Consider the following 21,261-nt stretch of genomic DNA (forward strand, 5'->3'; position numbering starts at 1 on the left):
CGGCGGTGGGGGTGCGGCTGGGCCATGCCCGGTGGCGCGGCCTGAGCCCCTCCATCTGCTGCAAGCATGAAGGACAGCGGGGACTCCAAGGACCAGCAACTTATGGTGAGACCCTTTCAGACCCTCCTCCCCGCCCCGCTCCGTGGTCTACTTCAGTCGGCCTCCAGCAGACAGAGAGTCCTGTCCCCTCGCCGCCACCCCACTGAGAGGGCAGGCAACAGCCAGGGCCGGGACTCTTCAGAGCAACTTTCCCCAAGTCCTGCAGGTTGGATATCAAGAAGGCACTATGGCCTTTTTAGACTTTCCTGAGCCTGAAAATTACCCCAACTTCAACCCCACCCCCACCTTTCCACCCTCCCTTTGGGGGATCCCGCCCCCAAAGCGTGTGCAGATGAATCTCTGCTCTCTCATTCAGAAACGCCAGGCGCAGGGAGGGCTTGACCTAACTGCCCCCAGAAGGAAGGTGGGGGGTTTCCGGTTAAGCAGAGGCTACCCCAGCCCTGGTGAGGTCAGGAGTTTAAAGGAATCTGGGCATCACCAGTAGGAAGACAAGGGCCCCTGGTATCAGGATGGGGCCCGGAGTGCCTGGTTCTTGGGCTGCAACACAGATGTAGCACTTTCAGAGAAGTGCTAGATGCAGCTACCATGGCTCCACAGAGCCCGGGGGCCTGGGACAGATGGGGAGGTGAGAATGGGGGCTGTGGAGGGGAAGGTCGAATTCCTGATCATCAGTGGTGCCCAGGCCGGAGCAACAAGGGGGATGATTCAGTGACCTTGAGGCCGCCACTGACTGTGGGTGGGTAGGTGTCTCTCTCAGCAAGCCCATTCCTCATCCCCGAATTTGTGAGATCTGGAGAAGGGCCCTCATCACCAGCAGGTGGACAGTAAGGTAACTGGAGGATCATGTTGCCCCCAGAGTCCCCTATCTCTCAAGTGTCGGCTTGCTTCTCCAAAGAGGAGCCCCGGCTCCAGCCCTCAAGCAAGCCCTGGGCTCTAGGACATCCTCTCTGGCTGTTTAGAATGTGTCTCTTTGAAAATGGTTGGCCTTGGCGTGTGTTGTGTGCCCCTGGGAGCAGGGACGAAGGGTTCCCCCCTCCTGCCAGTGGGATTTGGCTGAAGAGGCCAATAAAGATGACCCCGTCAGGCAGTGTAGGTCCCTCTGAAAGTGACTTTTTTTTTTGAGACAGAGTTTCACTTTCTCACCCAGGCTGGAGTGAAGTGGTGCGATCTCAGCTCACTGCAACCTCTGCCTCCCAGGTTCAAGTGATTCTCCTGCCTCAGCCTCCCGAGCAGCTGGGATAACAGGCATGCACCACCATGCCCAGCTAATTTTCATATTTTTAATAAAGACGGGGTTTCACCATGTTGGCCAGGCTGGTCTCGAACTCCTGACCTCAGGATCCGTCCGCCTCGGCCTCCCAAAGTGCTGGGATTACAAGCATGAGCCATCACGCCAGGCCTGAATGAGTCTTCACTCAGCCAGAGGGCCGTTCATTCTACCCCCACACCCAGGAACTGTTTCCCTTTGATCAGCAGAACACATGTTCCCACTCTACCTAGTTCTTTAGGGAGCTTCATGCACAGGATGAGACCCATTTCGCACTGGCTGGAGGACAGACAGAGGTGGGGGCTCCAGGTGACACTCTCCTCGGCGTAGGAATGTGGTCACAGGCTGTTAGGGTGATGGGGGATGTTCCCTGCTCCATCGCACCTACCAGGCCTCATCCCAGAGCTGTGCCTGCACCTACCCCTGCAGCACATCATTCACAGAAACACAGACAGGCTGCTCCAGTGCCGGTGCCCCAAGTTCAAGCCCAGGGGAGCTGCGAGTGTTTTATTTGGGCATGAGGCTGAGGCAGGCTGGAGGAGCAGACAGCTCTCTCCCCTGGGGCTCTCCCGGAGGCCAGGGCTCCTGGGGAGACTCATCGACTCAGACACAGTCCAACACTCTGTGGACTTGCTGTCCTCTGACCTAGGCAGAGTTTTCCTTAGGACAGAGGAGGCCTGAGATGGCTGAATGCTTGAGAAGCCAGGGGCTCTTGCCTGGGGTCTCTCTTAGGCCAGCACAGTCCTCTCCCTCTAATCCCAGGGGCTTGGTTTTCCTTCCCAGGTGGCACTTCGGGTCCGGCCCATCAGCGTGGCAGAGCTGGAGGAAGGAGCTACCCTCATCGCCCATAAAGTGGATGAGCAGGTATGCAGGGCCCTGCAGCAGGAGCTACAGTACAGAGGTCTGCTCAGATGGCTCAGCTCACCTGGTGAGGGCAGAAAGGGCCCCTGTGGCTTGCTGCACCATCCTTCCTCTACTCACTGAACTCTTGGCTGTGCTATTGATGACACCACCTAGGAAGCTGGGGGCCCTTCTTCCAGGGAGCCTTCCTAGATTGATCCAAGGACAACTGGGAGCTTCCCTAGCCTGGGTGGGTCCTGATCCTTTACCTTTCATATGCCCATTGCTTGACTTTCCCACCCTAATATGCCTACTACCCACAGAGCACATATGTATATGGTCGAGAGCTAAAACTCGCCTCTAGGGTGTTCACATGTGGCAAAATCCTTGGCTGTCTGTTTGCAATCTTTGTCCTCATGTCACCAGGATGAGGAAGACGGGCACACAAGGCAATAAGTGTTCATCAAGTACCAGCAGCATGCTGGATACTGTGCTAGAAACTGGGAAACTGTGGTGAACAGAAAAGACCCCGTTCTGTCTCCATTACCTTAAGTCTAGTGTGGAGAGATGAGGCATTCATCAAAGAATTGCATCACAAACAAACATGAGTTTGCAGCTAACAAGGGTTGCAAAGAAATGCTTAGTGGCATGAGAGTAGGTAAGAGGGGATAACACGTAAACCCGGAGGTCAGGGAGGGCTTCCTTAAGAAACTGTGCTTGACACTTTGGGAGGCAGAGGAGGCTGGATCACAAGGTCAAGAGATCAAGACCATCCTGACCAACATGGTGAAACCTAGTCTCTACTAAAAATACAAAAAATTAGCCGGGCATGGTGGCACGTGCCTGTAGTCCCAGCTACTCGGGAAGCTGAGGCAGGATAATTGCTTAAACCCAGGAGGTGGAGGTTGCAGTGAGCCGAGATCGCGTCATTGCACTCCAACCTGGGCGACAGAGTGGGACTCTGTCTCAAAAAAAAAAAAAAGAAGAAGAAAAAGAAAAAGAAAAAAGAAACTGTGCTTGAGCTGAAAACATAAAGGGTGAAGAAGAGGTCATTAGTAGTGTGCATGAACGGAGAAATGTTGACCTGAGGGGCTTGCATGTGCAAAGGGCCTGTGGTGAGAGGGACTGGGATGCAATTGGGTAGCTGAGAAAAGGCCAGTGTGGCTCAAGGAGGAGGGAGAGGGGCAAGAAGTGTAAATGGGCTGGGCCAAACCACATACCCTGTAGACCATGGCCAGGATGTTTGTTTGGGTAGGCAGTTGAGGACTCATGCTGGGATGCACACAGGCACAGTGGTGGGGGCAACAGGGGCGAGCTTGGTGCCCAGGTAGGAGCATCGTGGTGGTAGGCTGTGCTAATGGCTCAGAGAAGTTGGGTGGCACGGCACAATGCAGAGAAAGGCACACGGGAGCACCTGAGGCGCCTGGGCTCAGGTCCCACGGGCTGGACTCATGAAGCCCCGTGCCCAGGATAAGCAAACCAGAGGCGGATGGCACACTTCCAATGCCTGCTTGCCTCTGGGCTCCCAAGGGCGAGGGGCCCACTCAAGCCTCTTTCTTCAGCAGTGATGGTGGAACTGTGGGCACAGCAGAGCCATGGGTAGCGCGTCCTCATTTCTTTTCCCATATTCCTTCTTGGAAAAGGGTGGGCTTCCTCAAAGGCCTTGGGGAAAGCAGGGGATGACTGGGAAGACCCTGTCTAAATGGGTCAGGCTCAGCTGGAGCAGAATGAATGCACATAAACAGTAGTTTGAGGAGTTCTGCCATTTGCCAGCTGTGCAGACTTGGGTGGGGGGCGGGGGGGCGCGGGTTGCTTCCAGGAGCTTCAGTTGCCTCATGTGTAAGTGGAGATAGATGTCATGATGCTTTCTTTAGAGGGTCTTTGTAGGCTAATGTATGCAGTTGCTTACCCAGTGCTTGGCACGTAGGACGTTTCATAGATGTCATTTATCAACGTCTGTTAGAGACTGAAATTCCCCAGGGCTGCTGGATTGGCCCAGGAGAGGAGCCATAGAGTTCAGGAAGAGAAACCTCCTTCCAGGCAAAGCCACTCTGTTTGTCCAACTTGTCCCGAAGACATCAGGTCCTTGGGGTTGGGACAATGCTGACTCTTTCTGCTACTCCTGGCTCCTAGCCTGCGTGGGGGCTGATAAATATTAACTGGTGCTGATGGAAACGCTCCCTGTCAAGGGGACAGCCCATTGTGTGCCCACACATGGCAAACACTGGTTCCTTTCTATCCCTGCGTGTGGAGCGGGAGGGTCTCCCTCTCTGGATCTGGCGTAATCCAGCCAAGATACGCCTCCACCTCCGAGAAGGCCTCCGAGCTGGGCGGTTCTAACAGGGCTGCTCCTTTGTCAGCTGGAGGTGCAGAGAGTCTTGTCTGGGTTGATACTGAGGAGGGCTCTCCATGCAAACTTCCTGTGGGCTTCTGGCCCTAAGCTCCTTCTGTCCCCAGTGGGTTCAGAGATTGGCTTGCACCAGGGACCTAGCCCAGCCCTTCTAATGGAGGACTGCAGTTTAGGAGCAGTCATAACTACCAGGCTGGGACCCTCCTAATAACAAATGGACATGGACCCCCCTTACCCTTGACCCCGACCTGACCAGTCCCCCCACCTCCCGACCTTTACCCGACTCCAGTATCTCTGTAGCTCGCCCACAGCCCTGGCCCACGGGGAGGCTCGGGGGTCCAGTCCTCATCAGCTTCACTGATGGGGCCAGCTGGCCAGTGGAAGCTCTGTCATTCCTCCTAAGGCCTGGAGATCCCATGGGCAAGTGGGTGTATTTGGGAGCTGAGCCAGGACATGTGTATCCTGAGTGGGGAGAGGTAGACTAGGGATGCAGGAACCCACTGGGCTGGGCCACCATGAGGGGTCCTAGGACAGCCTGCTTTAGTCTAGGCATTGTTCTCCTGGGGACACTTCAAATGAGGGAGATGGTGGCAGTGAGGCTTGGCAGAAGGGGACATTCCCACAGACGGAGGGTCCCCTGGAATAGGAGCCCAGGGTGCTTGGATTCTGGGGAAGCTGGAGTTCGGATTTGGATTTTTTTTTTTTTTCTTTTTTCTTGAGATGGAGTCTCGCTCTGTCACCTAGGCTGGAGTGCAGTGGTATGATCTTGGCTCACCGCAACCTCTGCCTCCCAGGTTCAAGCAATTCTCCTGCCTCAGCCTCCCATGTAGCTGGGATTACAGGCGCGTGCCACCATGCCCAGCTATTTTTTCTAATTTTAGTTGAGACGGGGTTTCACTATGGTGACCGGGCTGGTCTCGAACTCCTGACCTCAAGTGATCCACCCGCCTCGGCCTCCTAAACTATTGGGATTATAGGCGTGTACCACCTCGCCCAGCTGGTTTGGATTTTTAATGGGGATAGTCCAGGTGCCTTGGAAGGCCTGTGATTCCAGGACCCCATTCAATTCCATTAGTAGTCACAATGCCTTCTTTAGAGGGTCCCTGTGGTTAACGTAGGCACAGTGCATAACACAGTGCCTGGCACGTGTCTACATAGGGGTTAATAAATGTGAATGTATCTCAAGGGCTAAAATATGGGATGGTTTTGGGTCCCAGAGGTAAACAAAACCTGGCCCTTGAGCCTTTCTGCTCCCTCTTCCTGTGTCAGAGCGCTCAGGACGGTTCCCAAATGGACACCTCAGTGTGTGTGTGTGTGTGTGTGTGTGTGTGTGTGTGTGTTCCTGGAAGTATGGTAGGAGCTCCATGTCTTAGTAGCTCCTGGGGTGAGATCAGACCCTAATGCCTAAACACAGGAAGTGGGGAAGCACCAGGTGGGCCTGGTTTAATTTACCTCTGGGGCCCGAGAGGAGCCAGGGACAGCCTGAGAGGCTGGTGGGGCCCCAGCATTCCAGGTAGGGGAAAAAACTACAGACCAAACAGCCACCTCCTCCGTCCCCCATCCCTCCCAAAGCCTGCAGCCTGTGGGCCCTCCTCCCAGCTCTCCCAGGCTGTGTTTGTCTGCAGGATTTAAGTCAACTGACCATGTGTATAATCCCATCATTAGCATTTATCTGCTGGAAGTCCAACTGCCATCCCCCTCCGCTCCCGGGGTGCTGTGGAGCCAGGTAAGGGCTCCCACCAGGCCCAACTGTGGGGCCTCGGCCAGGAGGGCAGGGTGAGAGTGGGAAGGGAAAGAGGAGTGAAGGCAGAAGGGCCACCGGGGGACATCGAGCCGGACAGTGCGACTCCTGGGATGGAAAGGAGAAATGGAGGCAAGAGGAGCCCTGGGTTCCTGAGAACAGGGGCTACACAGCCCGGGACCCGGGAACCGGAGCACCCAGGCTTTCTCAGCCCTGCCATGTCGTCCTGGCCGCATACTGGTGGGCAGCTTGAAACTCTCCCTGGGCCTCTGCTTCCTCATCAGAAGACAGGAGAACAGGAAACCTGCCCCACCCACCCTGAGAGCTGTCGAGAGGATTAAAGGAGGTAATATAAGCGGGGTGCTGCAGCCACGCAACTGGGAGGCTGTTGGGAAAGATAAATAAAGCATAAGGTGACAGATGTCAGCCCGAGCCTGGGAGTGCTGTGGGAGCAGCTGTCTTTAGCCCACCTGCCTGCCTGGGGGCAGCGAGATGGGAAACTCCCTGCACACCTACCATCTGGACACTTCTTGGCCCTGTTGCCCCAAGAGCTGAGCTGGGGGAGGGGGTCGGGATAGAGAGTGGTAGAGAGTGGCTGGGGAAGGGAGTTGGGATTCTTTACCTCTCCCCGCTTAGCCACCCCGCTGTGTCCCCAGCCCCTCCCAGCCTCAGGCAGCCACTAAAGTACTGTCCATCTCCATATTGCCCATTCTGGGCATTTAATGTGAACGGAATCATGTAGTATGTGGTCCTAATTTATTTTATTTTATTTTTTAATACACAGTCTGGCTCTGTCACCCGGGCTGGAGTGCAGTGGTGCGATCTCGGCTCACTGCAACCTCTGCCTCCCGGGTGCTAGTGAGTCTTCTGTCTCAGCCTCCCGAGTAGCTGGGATTACAGGTGTGCGCCACCATGTCTGGCCAATTTTGTATTTTTAGTAGAGATGGGTTTCATCATGTTGGCCAGGCTGGTCTCAAACTCCTGACTTCAAGTAATCCACCTGCCTTGGCCTCCCAAAGTGCTGGGATTACAGGCATGAGCCACTGCGCCCGACTGGTCCTAATGTTTTTGAAGTTCAAGTTCATTTACATTATAGCTCCTACCAGAACTTCATTCCCTCTTTTTTTTTTTTTTAAGAGATGGGGTCTCACTTTGTCACTGCCACCTTGAATTCCTGGGCTCAAAGAATCCTCCCACCTCAGCCTCCTGAGTAGCTGGGACTATAGGCACATGCCACAATGCCCAGTCGATTTTTAATTTTTAGTAGAGATGGGATCTGGCCATCTTGCCCAGGCTGGTCTGAAACCCCTGGGCTCAAGCAATTCTCCTGCCTTGGCCTCCCAAAGTGCTGGGATTGCAGATGTGAGCCACTGTATCCAGTCACCTGAACTTCACTCCTTTTGCTGAATAACATCCGAGGTGTAGATTCACTGTGTTTTGTTTATCTTTTCATCAGTTGATGGGCCTGTGGGTTGTTCTCAATCCTCTAGGTTGCAAGGATCCTTCCACTCAGCGTCTGGATGGGTACAAGGAAGGGTGCTTGTTAACATGCAGATTTATGGGCCCATTTCCCCCCAGATTCTGACTCTGTGCGTGTGGGAAGTGCCTGAGAATCTGCATTTTATAAGCTCCCTGGGTGACTCTGGGGAAGGTATCTGTAGACCCTTGGAGAGACACAGCCCTAGTATATTCTCGGTTATACGTGCTCCCCATCCTAAGCCTCCAGGTCTCAGAATCCTGTAACAAGGTGGGGATCTGACCAGGACATCGGCCAGGCGTGGCTGTGTCCTAAGCAGTCAGCTGGGCATAAAGCTAAGCTTTATGAGCTCAGCAGGGTCAACTTTGGTCTTCTCCATCCAGCCTGAAGGCTAACAGGCCCCAGGGACATCCTTCCTGGGATCAACGTTGCCTTAATTGAGGACTCCCAGGATGGTATGTTTACAACTAGAAACATGACCAGCAACAAATTCTCCTTTAAAAACAACAATAACAAAAACAAAACAAAAAACCAAAACCAGAAACAGCCTTAAAAGGGTGCTGTCCACCTAGAATCAGGTTTTGTTATGGTTTGTTTTTACCTGTAAGAATGAAGGGGCTGTGGCCTGGCCCCCTGGGCTGTAGATAAAGCCAGAGTCATTCTCTGCTGAGGCTTCCTGAGTAGGATGGGGGTGTTGATATAATATGATTTCTTCTCTCAAGGCCACAGCCCTGTTGGTCCTCCTGACTTCTAACCGGGAAAAACTTGAGGCCCAGAGAAGCGTTGGAGCTTCCTAAAAGTCACACAGCAATGTCAAACTGAGCCTCATCTGTGGCACCCCCTCCCTCGGAGATTTTTGCCATTAGCCTTGGAGGCTGCAGGAGGAATGATCTAAGTCAGTGGTTCTCAACCAGGGCGATTTTGCCCCCAGGAACACTTGGCAGTGTCACAACCAGGGGGAAGGGTGCAACTGGCATCTAGTGGGTAGCGGCCAGGGATGCTGCTCAACATTCTACAATGCACAGAACTGCCCCCACAGCAAAGAATGATCCAGCCCAAAATGTCAACAGTGCCAAGCCTGAGAAAGCCTGGTCCGTGTTCAGCCATTTGAGGGCCAGAAAGAATCCTGTTAAAACTGCAAAGCTGATAAATGCAGCTGCAGCTTAATAGTGTGACATGCTATGTGCAAAGTATTTCTCACCTAGGAGGTGCTTGGGATGAGCCTGGTCCCCTGATGGGGACGCAGCTTATGGATGAGACCTCCTCTCCCTGGCCTGAGGCCCCCACTTCCCTACAGGATCTTGAGTTTCCAGGCTCAAAGACTCCGACTCCATCTGGAACTCTGGAAAGGTCAAAATCTACATTGAACTAAGAGCAGGGCTGGGAGAGTTGGAAGCCTGGAGCTGCAGCGGCAGATGGGCTTGGAGGGGCAGAGCTGTGGCATGAAGCTGCCCGCCTCCCATGTGAGCAAAGTTCCCATTGAAACCTCCCAGAGACAGGTGCCCAGTGTGCAGCCAGCATGAGAATGCATTCCCCGGGAGGCCGTGAGAGAGAATGCCCACACTCAGCCCACCTGCTTCAGGCTGGGGGAGGGGCTGGCCGAAGCCCCACCTGGGGTGTGGCAACCCTCAGCTCCCTATGGCAGGTGGGCCTGCCTTGGATGTCGTATTAGTTTGCAAGCTGCTGTAGCAAAGTGCCACACACTGGGTGGCTTCAACAACAGCCACCTACTGTCTCACAGTTCTGGAGGCGGAAGTCCACAGCCCATATGGCAGAAGGGAGTGGCTTGCTCCAGGCCTCTCTCCTTGGCTTTATACTTATTGATTGATTTATGGAACACAGTCTCACTCCCTGGCCCAGGCTGGAGTGCAGTGGCATGATCTCAGCTCACTGCAACCTCCGCCTCCTGGGTTCAAGCGATTCTCATGCCTCAGCCTCCCAAGTAGGTGGGACTACAGGCGCCCACCACCACGCCCAGCTAATTCTTGTACTTTTAGTAGAGATGGGATTTTGTCATGTTGGCCAGGCTGCTCTTGAACTCGTGACCTCAGGTGATCCACCCACCTCGGCGTCCCAAAGTTCTGGGATTACAGGCGTAAGCCACCGTGCCTGGCTCCCCTTGGCTTTAGATGAGCATCTTCTCCCTGTGTCTCTTCCTAGTGGCTTCCCTCTCTGCAGGTCTGTGCCCAAACTTCCCCTTCTTATAACGACGCTCGTCATAGTGGATAAAGGGCCCACCCTGCTCCAATATGACCTCATCCTTCCTCAACTGATTGCACCTGCAACAACCCCATTTCCAAATAAAGTCACATTCTAAGGCACTGGGCGTTAGGACTTCACAACATGAAATCGGGGGGGGGGGGCACAGTTCCGCCTGTGACAAGCGGGTGTTCCCCCCCCCAGCCAGGCAGCTGTTTGTCCACTCGTGCACTTGGAGAGGCATGGTGGGCAGGCTGGGTTCTGAGACCCACAGCTCTGAATCTGCCCAGCCCTGCACTTGGCAGTACGGCTTTAGGTAATTTACTTAACCCAACCGGTTCCTCATCTCCAGGCAAGCAATAATAAGAGTGTCCTCTCTTTTTTTATTTGTTTATTTTTGTTTTTTTGAGACAGAGTCTCGCTCTGTCACCCAGGCTGGAGTGCGGTGGCGTAATTTTGGCTCACTGCAACCTCTGCATCTCAGGTTTCAGTGATTCTCCTGCCTCAGCCTCCCAAGTAGCTGGGACTACAGGAGCGCGCCACCACGCCCGGCTAATTTTTGTATTTTTAGTAGAGATGGGGTTTTGCTATGTTGGCCAGGCTGGTCTCGAACTCCTGACCTCAACTGATACACCCACTTCAGCCTCCCAAAGTTCTGGGATTACAGGCATGAGCCACCGCGCCTGGCAAGAGTGCCCACTCTTAAGCTGTCAGGGAAAACATACGCCAAGCCATTGGCACCGTGCCTGGCACAATCACCACTCCCCATAAATGGCAGCTTTATTCAGCACACGTCCCTTGGACATCTGCTGTGTGCCAACCAGGGGAGTCTTTAGAGGGAGGCTCAGAGGATGTAGAGGAGCCTCCCTGAGTAGGGACTGCGTGTGCTCATGGGGGTGGGGGGTGCCTGGGTGGGTGAGGTACGCGTGTGCTGGCCTCTGTGGATGCACACATCAGTTCTCAGGTTTGTGCAGTGAAGATCCCTGGCATGGAGGATGGAAGGTGAAGCTGCAGCCTCTCTTCCCAACCCTGTGTTTCTCACAAGAAACCCCAGTGATCTGAGCTGAGAACCAGTGCCACAGCCTGCCCATCGCTTCTTTGCCTTGCTCACGTAATTGTCCAAAATTCTCTCTCCATTCCACATCTCTCATTCTTTAGGACTCAATGCTAGTGCCACCTCTTCCAGGAAGTCTTCCTCTAGGGGTGGGATTAGGTGCCTCCCTGTACTCCCGCACTTTCCTGGTTATTGAAATGATCCTTGCGTGTCGGAAGGCAGGAAACCTGGGCTCCCTTTGCACTCTGTCCCTGGAACCTTGCTCAGCAAGTGTGTTGACCTGGCCTGAACACCCCGTGCTGGTCTCCCGGGCAGCTCAGAGCACCTGTCCCCACCCCTCCCCAGCTCAGCTCCAGCTCACCTGGTGGAGGGGCACAAGGGCTCCATTGTGTGCTAGAGGGGACAGGAATAGGGTGATGCTCTCGAGGGTGGGGCGGGGGTTGGAGCCCAGACAGATGGAACCCAGACAAAGCCCTCTTTAAGCAGGGATCGTGGCAGCTGTGCTGACTGTACTACAGGAGCCTGGTTAGCTAAAGGAACCAAATGCCCAGGACACCGTGAACTTGGCAGTGTCTGGAGGTTGTCTGAAGGTCACGCGTGGGATGGGCATTGGTGCATGCCGCTCACCCTCCCTAGCACTGAAGGCCCCTCTCCCAGGGGGTGCTCCTCAGGCCACTGGTCCTGCCTGTGTCCACAGGACCACTGGCCTTGAGATAAGAGTGGGAACAGCTGGCTGGATTCTGGTTGCGTCCCACCGGAACCTGTACTGGGGAACTTGGAGCCAGATTTTACCTTCAGTTGGGTCTGACACTAGAGCAGGGCTCATGCTGCTAGCTTTGGGGCCTGACACAGGGTCCAGATCCTGGAAGAGTCTCACTGTGACCACCTAGCTTTTGGCCAGCTGGCAGGGAGCCTGAGTGAGTGGCCTCATTCTTTTCCCCGCACAAAGCCCCCCGGTCCATCCTATCTAGAGCTCTCTCCTGTAGCTGGCTGACCTGGAATCCCATCTGATTGGGAAAGACTTCCACATGAGGCTGCCAGGGTCCGGCCTCCTGGAAAGCCACCTCCCTCTCCCCTCCTCCGCTGAGAATCCCAGAAGGGGCCTTGCCGGATACCTGACGGTTATAGGTTAGTTTCGATGCAATGAGCACAGGTGTGAACCTACCCTAGGAGTCCAGGTGGTGAAGGAAGGGGGTTTGACCCAGGGCACACGTAGAATGCTGCGGGAGTCTGGTGGGAGCCCCAGGGCTGTCATCCTCCTGGGACTGGGCGTCCTAAATCTGCGAGCTCGATCTGGGTGGACCCAGAGGGACCTACGAGGACCTCCTGGATCCATGGAGCCCGGCTGTGCTCACAGCTATGCTGCCTGCTGCCCCCTCACCACCTCTCCTCACCCCGGAGCAGCCACCCCTCATGCCTTGTCTGTTCCCAAGCCCTTTTCGGGACTGTCACCAGCCCTGGCTCCCCTGCTGACCCAGGAAGGGAGCATAGCCCCTGTCTCTGCTTCCATGGGGCACCGCTATAACAGCCCACCCTCCTCAGTGCCCTGCCCGCTGTTAGGACTCGGTTTACCTCCTTGGACAGTATCTTATTCCCGGTTGAATTAGGTCAGGCTAATGCGCACTGTGGGTGTTGGGGCTTCCTGGAATTACAGGAACTACTGAGGGACAGGGTGGGAACTCCCCTACCTACCCCACCCCACAAGGCCCCCCTGGGAGCAGGGGTGGACGTGTGTGCGTGAGAGGTGCTTTAGGAGGGTAGGCAGAGTGCCAGCCAGGACCCAGACTGCCAGGCCCCAGTCCTGACTCTGCGATTTCCTAGCAACATGACTTTGTGCCTCAACTTCCCCGTCTGAGAATCATCATCGTGATGACTCAAGTTGAAGGGTTTAGTCACGATGATCATGGTGATTCTGTGCTGGGAGGAGGGGGCTGGGAATGAAGGCTGCCCATGCCCTACCTCCCTCACCCCCTTCCCTCCCACTGAAGGACGGGACCCATGAGACACCCTTGCTGGCTGAGGCTGCCGTCATGCACTCCGTTCAGCACCCATGGCCCCAGGGAGTGTCCTCCCTTCTCATGAAGAGCACAGTGGTGGCTCGTTTTCCCCTGGCTGGCATGAGCCAGGACCCCAGGGAGCCCAGGCATCCCCAGGCACAGAGCAGCATTTAGAGGCGCCAGCTGCTTCTCAGTGGGCACCTCCATGGTGCAGTGGTTGGGGGTGGTGCACGAGAAGGACAGGGACTATGGTCCAAAGGGACCTCAGGCAGGTGCAGGGCCCGTGGAATCCCAATGACCTTCTCCATGGTGAGGGTGGAGTTGTGGGCCTCGACTTGATGGCAGAGTCATGGGTGCGGGCAGCAGGTGGCCACTCTCAGTCTCCACCCCTGCCCTCTTAACAGCCCCTTGAACAAAGACTGTTGAGCTCTCAGCACATGCCCGGCCCTGTGCCCAAGCACATTACACGTTGTTTCAGAGTCTTCCCAGCCCTGCAGGTGGATCACGCTGCTGTCCCATCTGACAGAGGAGGAGATGGAGGCTCAGGCAGGTTACACCCAGGCCCGACCGCCAATAAGAGGTCACAAGGGCCTCAGCGCCTGCCCTGATTCTCCTCTGCTGCCCCTGCTCCCCTCATCCTAAATCCTCCAAACTCAAGCCCTCCCATGCGTCTTTGAATGTCTTCCGTTATTTCCACGAGTCTGGCATTGACTCTGTCCCCACCCCTACCCTAGACTAGGGCCCCCAGCAAGGATGCAGCCTCCTTCCTCTGCATCTCTGCACAGAGCTCGGGACAAGGCTCAGCACACACCAAGGGCACAGGGGCAGAGGCGGGGTCAGAGTGGAAAATGGGTCCCTCAGTCACCTTTGGAGGAGGGGAAGAACCCGGCCAGGACCCTTCTGTGTCTCAACACACATGCCAGGAGGTGTGCACACGCGCACACACTCACACACGGTGCTGCCACTCCTACCCTGCAGGGAGGGGAGCCCCAGCTGGGATTGGCCCACCCATGCCCTGTCCTGGCTGCCAGCCCAAGCCCCTCTGCCTCCCTTCCACCCCAGCTCAGGCTCAAAGCTGCAAAGGGCCACTGGTGCAGTTCCCTCACCCCTCTCAGTCGCAAGCAGAGCTCCCCAAGCCCAGCGTGCTGACCTCACCCCTCACCCAGCTGCCTGTGACTCTTTGCCCTGCCCCAGGGTCTGCCCTGGAGGGGTGAGGCAGGGCAGGCAGGGCTGTAGCGAGGTGGATAAGAGTCAGTGGACTTTGAACTCAGAGCCTGGTTGGCATCCTGGGTCTCCCCTTGCTGATGTGTGACGACCTGGGGGGTGTGACTCCTTTGGACCCTGATTTCCTCATCTGTAAGGTGGGAGTCATAGCTGGCCTTAGCCTGGGGTCATGGCTGGGGTTAAAAGAGACTGTGTGAGGCCAGGCATGGTGGCTCATGCCTATGATCCCAGCACTTTGGAAGGCCGAGGCAGGTGGATCACTTGAGGTCAGGAGTTTGAGACCAGCCTGGCCAACATGGAGAAACCCCATCTCTACTAAAAATACAGGTGGTGGCCGCCTGTAGTCCCAGGTACTCGGAAGGCTGTGGCGGGAGAATCGCTGAACCCAGGAGGTGGAGGTGGCAGTGAGCCGAGATCACGCCACTGCACTCCAGCCTGGGCAACGAGCAAGACTCTGTCTTAAAAATAAATAAATAAATAAAAGACTCTGTATGTGTGGGTGCTTGCAACAGGTCCTGACACAAAATGAACCCTGACAGATGCTCTCCATTCTGCTGTTGCTCCTCTTTGGCAGAGGCCGCATGGGGAGTGGTGTTGCAGTGAGGGGCAGGCCCCCAGGGTAGCCTGGGCATCACCTGTGTGTGCTCTGCTCCCCTGGGGCTGCACCGGCCTTGCAGGGGTAATTGCTTGTTGTCAGGAAGGTGTCCCCTTTGGGCATCCAAGGCCAGGTGATGGCGAGCCTGACCCGACACGGGAAAGCTGAAGAGGACAGGTTTGGGTTGTGGCTCTGAGACCTACCTCCAGTGGGACCTGGGACCTGGACTCCGGCCTCTGGCCCCTCCCATCCCTTGCCCACGTCCTGCGCTAGGGTCAGAGCCCAGACGGGCTTTGTTACCTCTGATCGACAAAGGGGTTAACTTTGTTATTATTCCCTGAGGGTTGACCTCATGGGGACCCGGGGATCCCAGGTGACCGTGGGCCTCCCTCCGGGGACCTTTGCAGATGGTGGTTCTCATGGACCCAATGGAGGATCCCGATGACATCCTGCGGGCACATCGCTCCCGGGAGAAGTCCTACCTGTTCGACGTGGCCTTTGACTTCACTGCCACCCAGGTGAGGGAGGGCCTGGGCTGGAGACATGCAGGAGCCCCTCCCCACCCTTAGCCCCACTCAGGAGGGGCCCTCCGGGGTCCCTGCCTTTGAACCTCAGCCTCCGCTCCACCTGCTCACCCTCTGTTCCTTGAGCCCTCCCCATTCAGGAAGGTTCTCATGCACACAAGGCCCACACGCCTGGCCTCTTGCACGGACGCACTGGCGTTGGCACTCAGACACCACCCTACACGGGACACCTCGCTTGGCTCCTACCGAGCCGGAAAAGGAGCTTGAAGGCCATCTGGTGCCAGGACAGGGACAGAGGGCGGGTTCGGCGAAGCTGACACCCTCCTCGGGGACCCCCATCTTGCCCATCTGCGGGATGCTTCCAGGAACAGATGTGATGCATCCTCAGGGCTGGGGGCCAGGAGGCGGCTGTGCAGGGAGGCGTCTCAGGTGTCCTGGGCTCTCTTTCAGCCTGGCGTCCTCCACCGTGAGTGTAAGCAGAGACATTCCCTCCCCCACCCCACCCCCCACCCCCACTCACCTTGGGGCTGGGGCTCCAGGGACAGAAACCTCTCCTATCAGAGGTCAGGACGAGCCAGTGGGTGCCTGTGCTGTGGCCCGCCTGTGTCCCGGCCCCGACAGGCTTCCTTCCTCACAGGAGATGGTGTATCAGGCCACCACCAAGAGCCTCATCGAAGGCGTCATCTCAGGCTACAATGCCACTGTCTTTGCCTATGGCCCCACAGGTGAGGGGAATGCCCAGACTGTGTGGGCGAGGACTGCACTGCTCCTGTAATCCCCGTCACCCTCCAACTAGTCCGACCCCAGCTGGGGCAGGAATCAAGGATGTGGTCGCTCCACATCTCACCCAGGGCCCTCCAGCCCCAGAAGCCCCATCCCGAGCCAGGGGCATCATCCTCCCTGCTCCCCACCACCTCCCTGGCCGTCTGAGAGGGCCCAGCCTTGAGGACAAACCCCAGTTTCCAGAAGTGCCTGCCCAGCAAGGCCTCCCTCCCACTCCACCCTGGTCACCCTCCACCTTGGTCTGCCCCAGGCTGTGGGAAGACCTACACCATGCTGGGCACAGACCAGGAACCCGGCATTTACGTTCGGACCCTCAATGACCTCTTCCGTGCCATCGAGGAGACCAGCAACGACATGGAGTATGAGGTCTCCATGTCCTACCTGGAGGTGAGTCCCCCAGCCTAGGCTCCTATGGAGCTGGCCCACCTCCCCGGGGCTGGTCACTGGGCAGCTTCCCAGGGCGCTCATCACTGCTGCCCTCCCACATGTCTATCGTGAGCTCCACTTTATAAACACTGCAGGCTCATCAGAGAGGTTAGGCAACTAGACCAATGTCACACAGTAAGCGAGGGGGCGGGGATTCAAACTCTGGACCCTGCAGCTTCTGCCCTGTGCCAGGCTCACCACCTCACCATCTTCACGGGCCCATTCCTTAGAGCAGACCCTGTCTGCCCTGCCAGGCTGCCTCCAGCGACTCTGTGTGTGTGGGTACAGTGAAAACTGAACATACACATAGAGGCTGGAACCTATGGGCCTTTGCCACCCAGCCACAGCCTCCTGGTGCCCACCCCGTGGGAGTACTATCACCAGACAGTGATGGGGTATCAGGGGCTGGGGAAACACACAGAGTCCAGAAGAGGTGGGAGGCTGGACTTCGTCTGGCTCCTTCGGGAGCTGATAATCTCCTGGGTGACATCGTAAGGAGGCAGTGAGGCAGAGCACCAGCAGCTGCTGGCCAACAAGGTGTTGATTCAGCCAGCAAGACTCGCTTTATGGGGTGGGGGTGCCCCCAGAAAGAGCACAGGGGTTGCCTAGCAATGAACAGGGCTCCTCACCGGGTGGGGGAAGGGGGTTCTGGTCATTGGGCAGGTCCCCATGCAGCTAGGTCAATGTCACACAGTAAGTGAGGGGGTGGGGATTCACTCAGGGCACTGCCCGGTGCCCACCCTGTCTGGAAAGGAGTGATCCTTGGTTTTGAAGCCTCCTGTAACCATGGCTCCAGCAGCCCGATGTTTCCTGTGGATGCTGAAGCCCTTGACCCCATAGGAAAGAAAGGGCCTTTCCTCCTAGTCAGGGCTCTTCTGAGAGGAGCCTGGGCTCAGGAAGTGTGAACTCTTGTCCCTTTCTTTCACAAAAGGAAAGGGGACTCGGCCTTGACCTTGATCTCTTGCCCTTAGACTCCCTTCACCCATCCCTCCCCGAACTGTCCCATCAGATCTACAATGAGATGATCCGGGACCTGCTGAACCCCTCCCTGGGCTACCTGGAGCTGCGGGAGGACTCCAAGGGGGTGATCCAGGTGGCCGGCATCACTGAAGTCTCCACCATCAATGCCAAGGAGGCGAGTTTTGTATGGCCAGCCAGGAGCCACTGAGAGGAAGCTCACCGTCTGGGGGGCAGGAGGGGCAGGGACTGAAGCCAGGGAGCTGCTGCCCACTCAGCTGAGCCTGGGACAGACAGGCAGAACCCTGAGTGGCAGCAAGGAGGGGACTCACACCTGCCCCAATGCCCCCACCACGCTGACCCTGGGAGGGTAACCAGGCAACACTGCCTCTCCATTTACCCAGAGACCCTGTCCTCCAGAGAGCCGAGCTCACCCCAGGCCTCTCGGCGCATGGAGTCCAGCCCATTCCAGCCTGCTCTTTCCCAACCGCTCAGAAGTAGGACCCTCCCTGCCAGCCCCCTCGGGCTCCTCTGTGCTGGAGCATCTCCAGCAGTCGCTAAGAGCTGCCTCTCTTCCCTCCCACCCAGATCATGCAGCTGCTGATGAAGGGGAACCGACAGAGGACCCAGGAGCCCACGGCCGCCAACCAGACGTCCTCCCGCTCCCACGCGGTGCTGCAGGTGGCCGTGCGCCAGCGCAGCCGGGTCAAGAACATCTTGCAGGAGGTGCGGCAGGGCCGCCTGTTCATGATCGACCTGGCTGGCTCGGAGCGTGCCTCCCAGGTGAGGCTGGGACCTGGGCTGAGCAGAGGAGGGAGGGCTGACCCAGGGAGGAGCGGAGGGCAGGGACGGTGACTCCCATGTGAGGCCAGCCCCACAGGTACAGGGGAGAAAGGTTGGGAGGTGGGGACAGGGACGCTGGCATCTCAGCTTCCTAGGAGTTGGAGCGGGGAGGATGTCACAATGAGGTGGCGGGGATGAGTGGAGACCCCTGGGTTAAGGAAGTGAGGAACGTCCCAGAAGAGCAGGGTGGGGGGTATGGGGTAGGGCATCCCAGGAAGAGCCAAGGGGCTCTTGTGGGAAGGGGAAGGAGGATGGGGGTTTCTCCAGGGAAGGAGACTGGCTGCCCTAGGAGAGAGATCCGGGAAGACAATGAATGGGCCCAAAGGAGTAGTTGGAGGCAGGGAGAGACAAGTATCCCCTGACTGGGGGGCACTTGGGACATCCTGGGAGAGGACCCAGCCAGTCACATCACGAAGAGGAGAAGGTCCCCGTCACCCATTTCTGGCAGCATCTTTGTCCCCTCTCATGAAGCTTGGCTTCGTGGCAGCATCCTTGACCCCTCCCACGAAGCCCCGCTTGCTGGGCTCAGCAGCCTTGGTGGCGGCACCGCCCCGCTGGTGTAGGTCTGGGCTCCCGCGTGCAGGCAATCTTGGGGGTTTTATGGTCACCTGAGCAATGAGGCTGGGTGATGTCACCATTGCTGGCACTGGAACAAATGCAAGGGGAATGACAGCACCAGAAAGAATGAACAGTCTTTCGTGTTTGAACATGTGGGGTCGGATCTGAACAGGGCAGTTTCAAGAAACTCACCCCTCCCATCCAGTAAAGCCTAGGGGGCTTTCTGGAAGGCATATAGAGGAGAGGCCTGGGAGGAGAGTGCCCTTCAGCCACTGGAGCCAGCTGGTCCTGGCTTCACCAGGCTGGGCAGAGCCACCTCCTACAGGGAGCTGCAGGAAGGGCCTCCTCGGCTTTGACATGCTCCTGCAGGCCCAAGAAAAGGAGAGGAACCTGCCCTCCGCCACCATGCACATTCTGCATGCATGTGCATGTACCTCCCTCCTTGCTCCCTGGAGCACCCACTGGAGTGCCTGTGGTCCTGCTGGCTCCCAACTAAGCTGCCTGGAAAGCATCCTCGCTCCCATCTCATCCATGGCACTGTGTGTCAGGCTGTGCCACGGCACCTGCCCTGGGGAGAACCGGCCATCTCAGCCCTCCTCAGAAGCTGTCAGCGCATCACTCTTGTTCAGAGGCCTCCGGGTCTCTTAACCTTCTCCGATGCCCTCAATGGCCTTGGTGGGAGGACGGCCACAAGGTCCTTGGGGGTTTATTACCCAGGATCACCAGGTCATCGATGGGGTGGCTGGGGAGAAACCCAGTCCCCGGCCTCATCAGGCCACACTTGTGCCCTTTGCTCGCCCCCAGACACAGAATCGTGGGCAGCGCATGAAGGAGGGGGCCCACATCAACCGCTCACTGCTGGCACTGGGCAACTGCATCAACGCCCTGAGTGACAAGGGTAGCAACAAGTACATCAACTATCGCGACAGCAAGCTCACCCGACTCCTGAAGGTACCAGCCACAGCTGGGCCTGGGCACTGGGCACCGAGGGTGAGGCTGCCAGATTGAACAAATGAAAATACAGGGCACCCAGCTAAATTCCAACTTCAGGATACACAGCAAAATTTATTTTAGTGTAAATACGTCCCATGCAATATTTGGGATATTCTTATACTAAAACAAATTAGTTGTGTATCTGAAATTCAAATTGAACTGGGTATCCCATATTTTATCTGGCAACCCTAACCAAAGGCTGGGCAATGGGAAGGGAGAGGAGCACGTGATACCCCCACCCAGGGCTGTGGGTCAGAGCCGTCTAGATTTGGGGGTGCAGGTGAGCAGTCAGCCTCATGGCCCCACAGGTCTGCTGTTTGGGGGTGGCTTCCTTTGGCAGGAGTGTCCTTGGCCTTAAATTATAGCAGCATCACTGAGCGTCCACTCCTGGCTGGACTCTTGAATTCAGTACTTCACTCTATTAGCTCCTTAGATCTTGTCAACAACTCTATGAGTGTGAGGGATTACATTTGCAGATGAGCAAACGGAGGCACAACGCAGTTAGGTAATGTTCCTAAGGACTCACACTAGTAAGTGCTGGAAGTAAGATCCAGTCAGAGGCCTCTCTGGTCTAATATCAGAGTCACCGCTTACTTAATTAACATTGCCATCAGCTGCCGTCACGACTACACCTAGAAGCCGGGGAGGTGGGGACAATTGCAAAAGGACTGTACCCTTAAAAAGCAAGGAAGACCCGGCGTGGTGGCTCACGCCTGGAATCCCAGCACTTTGGGAGGCCAAGGCAGGTGGATCACCTGAAGTCAGGAGTTCAAGACCAGCCTGGCCACCATGGTGAAACCCCATCTCTACTAAAAATACAAAAAAAGCCAGGCGTGGTGGCAGGCGCCTATAGTCCCAGCTACTCGGGAGGCTGAGGCACAAGAATTGCTTGGATCTGGGAGGTGGAGGTTGCAGTGAGCCAAGATAGATAGCACCACTGCACTCCAGCCTGGGCAACAGATCACCCTGTCTCAAAAAAAAAAAAAAAAAAAAAAAAAGAACTAAAGAGGTGAAGGAGCTTTTTTAAGTTTATACAGCTGGTAATTGCTGGAGCAGGGCTTTCTTCCTCCCAAGCCTCACACCATATGACGCTCAGCAGCCAGGTCCCTTGAGTGTAAAGAGAGACAGAGATTGCACTCGCCAGGGAGGGCATCGTGAACAGCCTGGCAGGAGGAAGGCCTGGGGAGGCAGTTCCCACTGACCACAGCCACCTCCCATCCAGGACTCTCTGGGAGGAAATAGCCGCACAGTGATGATCGCTCACATCAGTCCTGCGAGTAGTGCCTTCGAGGAGTCCCGGAACACCCTGACCTACGCCGGCCGGGCCAAGAACATTAAGACTAGGGTGAGGGCCCCTGGACTGTCCACCAGGA

General features: G+C 56.5%; 1 protein-coding gene across 1 annotated transcript in view; it reads left to right on the plus strand.

The window, feature by feature from the left end:
* Position 1: 1 nt before the first annotated feature.
* KIF19 (kinesin family member 19) overlaps positions 2-21,261 on the plus strand; it is a 29,645-nt gene continuing 8,385 nt past the window's right edge. The window contains exons 1-9 of the mRNA XM_011937299.1: positions 2-105; positions 2,111-2,191; positions 15,212-15,322; positions 15,966-16,053; positions 16,362-16,498; positions 17,547-17,672; positions 18,083-18,277; positions 19,700-19,846; positions 21,111-21,233. Of these exons, the coding sequence (XP_011792689.1) occupies positions 67-105; positions 2,111-2,191; positions 15,212-15,322; positions 15,966-16,053; positions 16,362-16,498; positions 17,547-17,672; positions 18,083-18,277; positions 19,700-19,846; positions 21,111-21,233 (1,047 nt within the window). The 5' untranslated portion in view covers positions 2-66. The remainder of the gene's footprint in view (positions 106-2,110; positions 2,192-15,211; positions 15,323-15,965; positions 16,054-16,361; positions 16,499-17,546; positions 17,673-18,082; positions 18,278-19,699; positions 19,847-21,110; positions 21,234-21,261) is intronic.

This window comes from Colobus angolensis, unplaced genomic scaffold, assembly GCF_000951035.1.
Source record: "Colobus angolensis palliatus isolate OR3802 unplaced genomic scaffold, Cang.pa_1.0 Scaffold1, whole genome shotgun sequence".
Lineage (NCBI taxonomy): Eukaryota > Metazoa > Chordata > Mammalia > Primates > Cercopithecidae > Colobus > Colobus angolensis.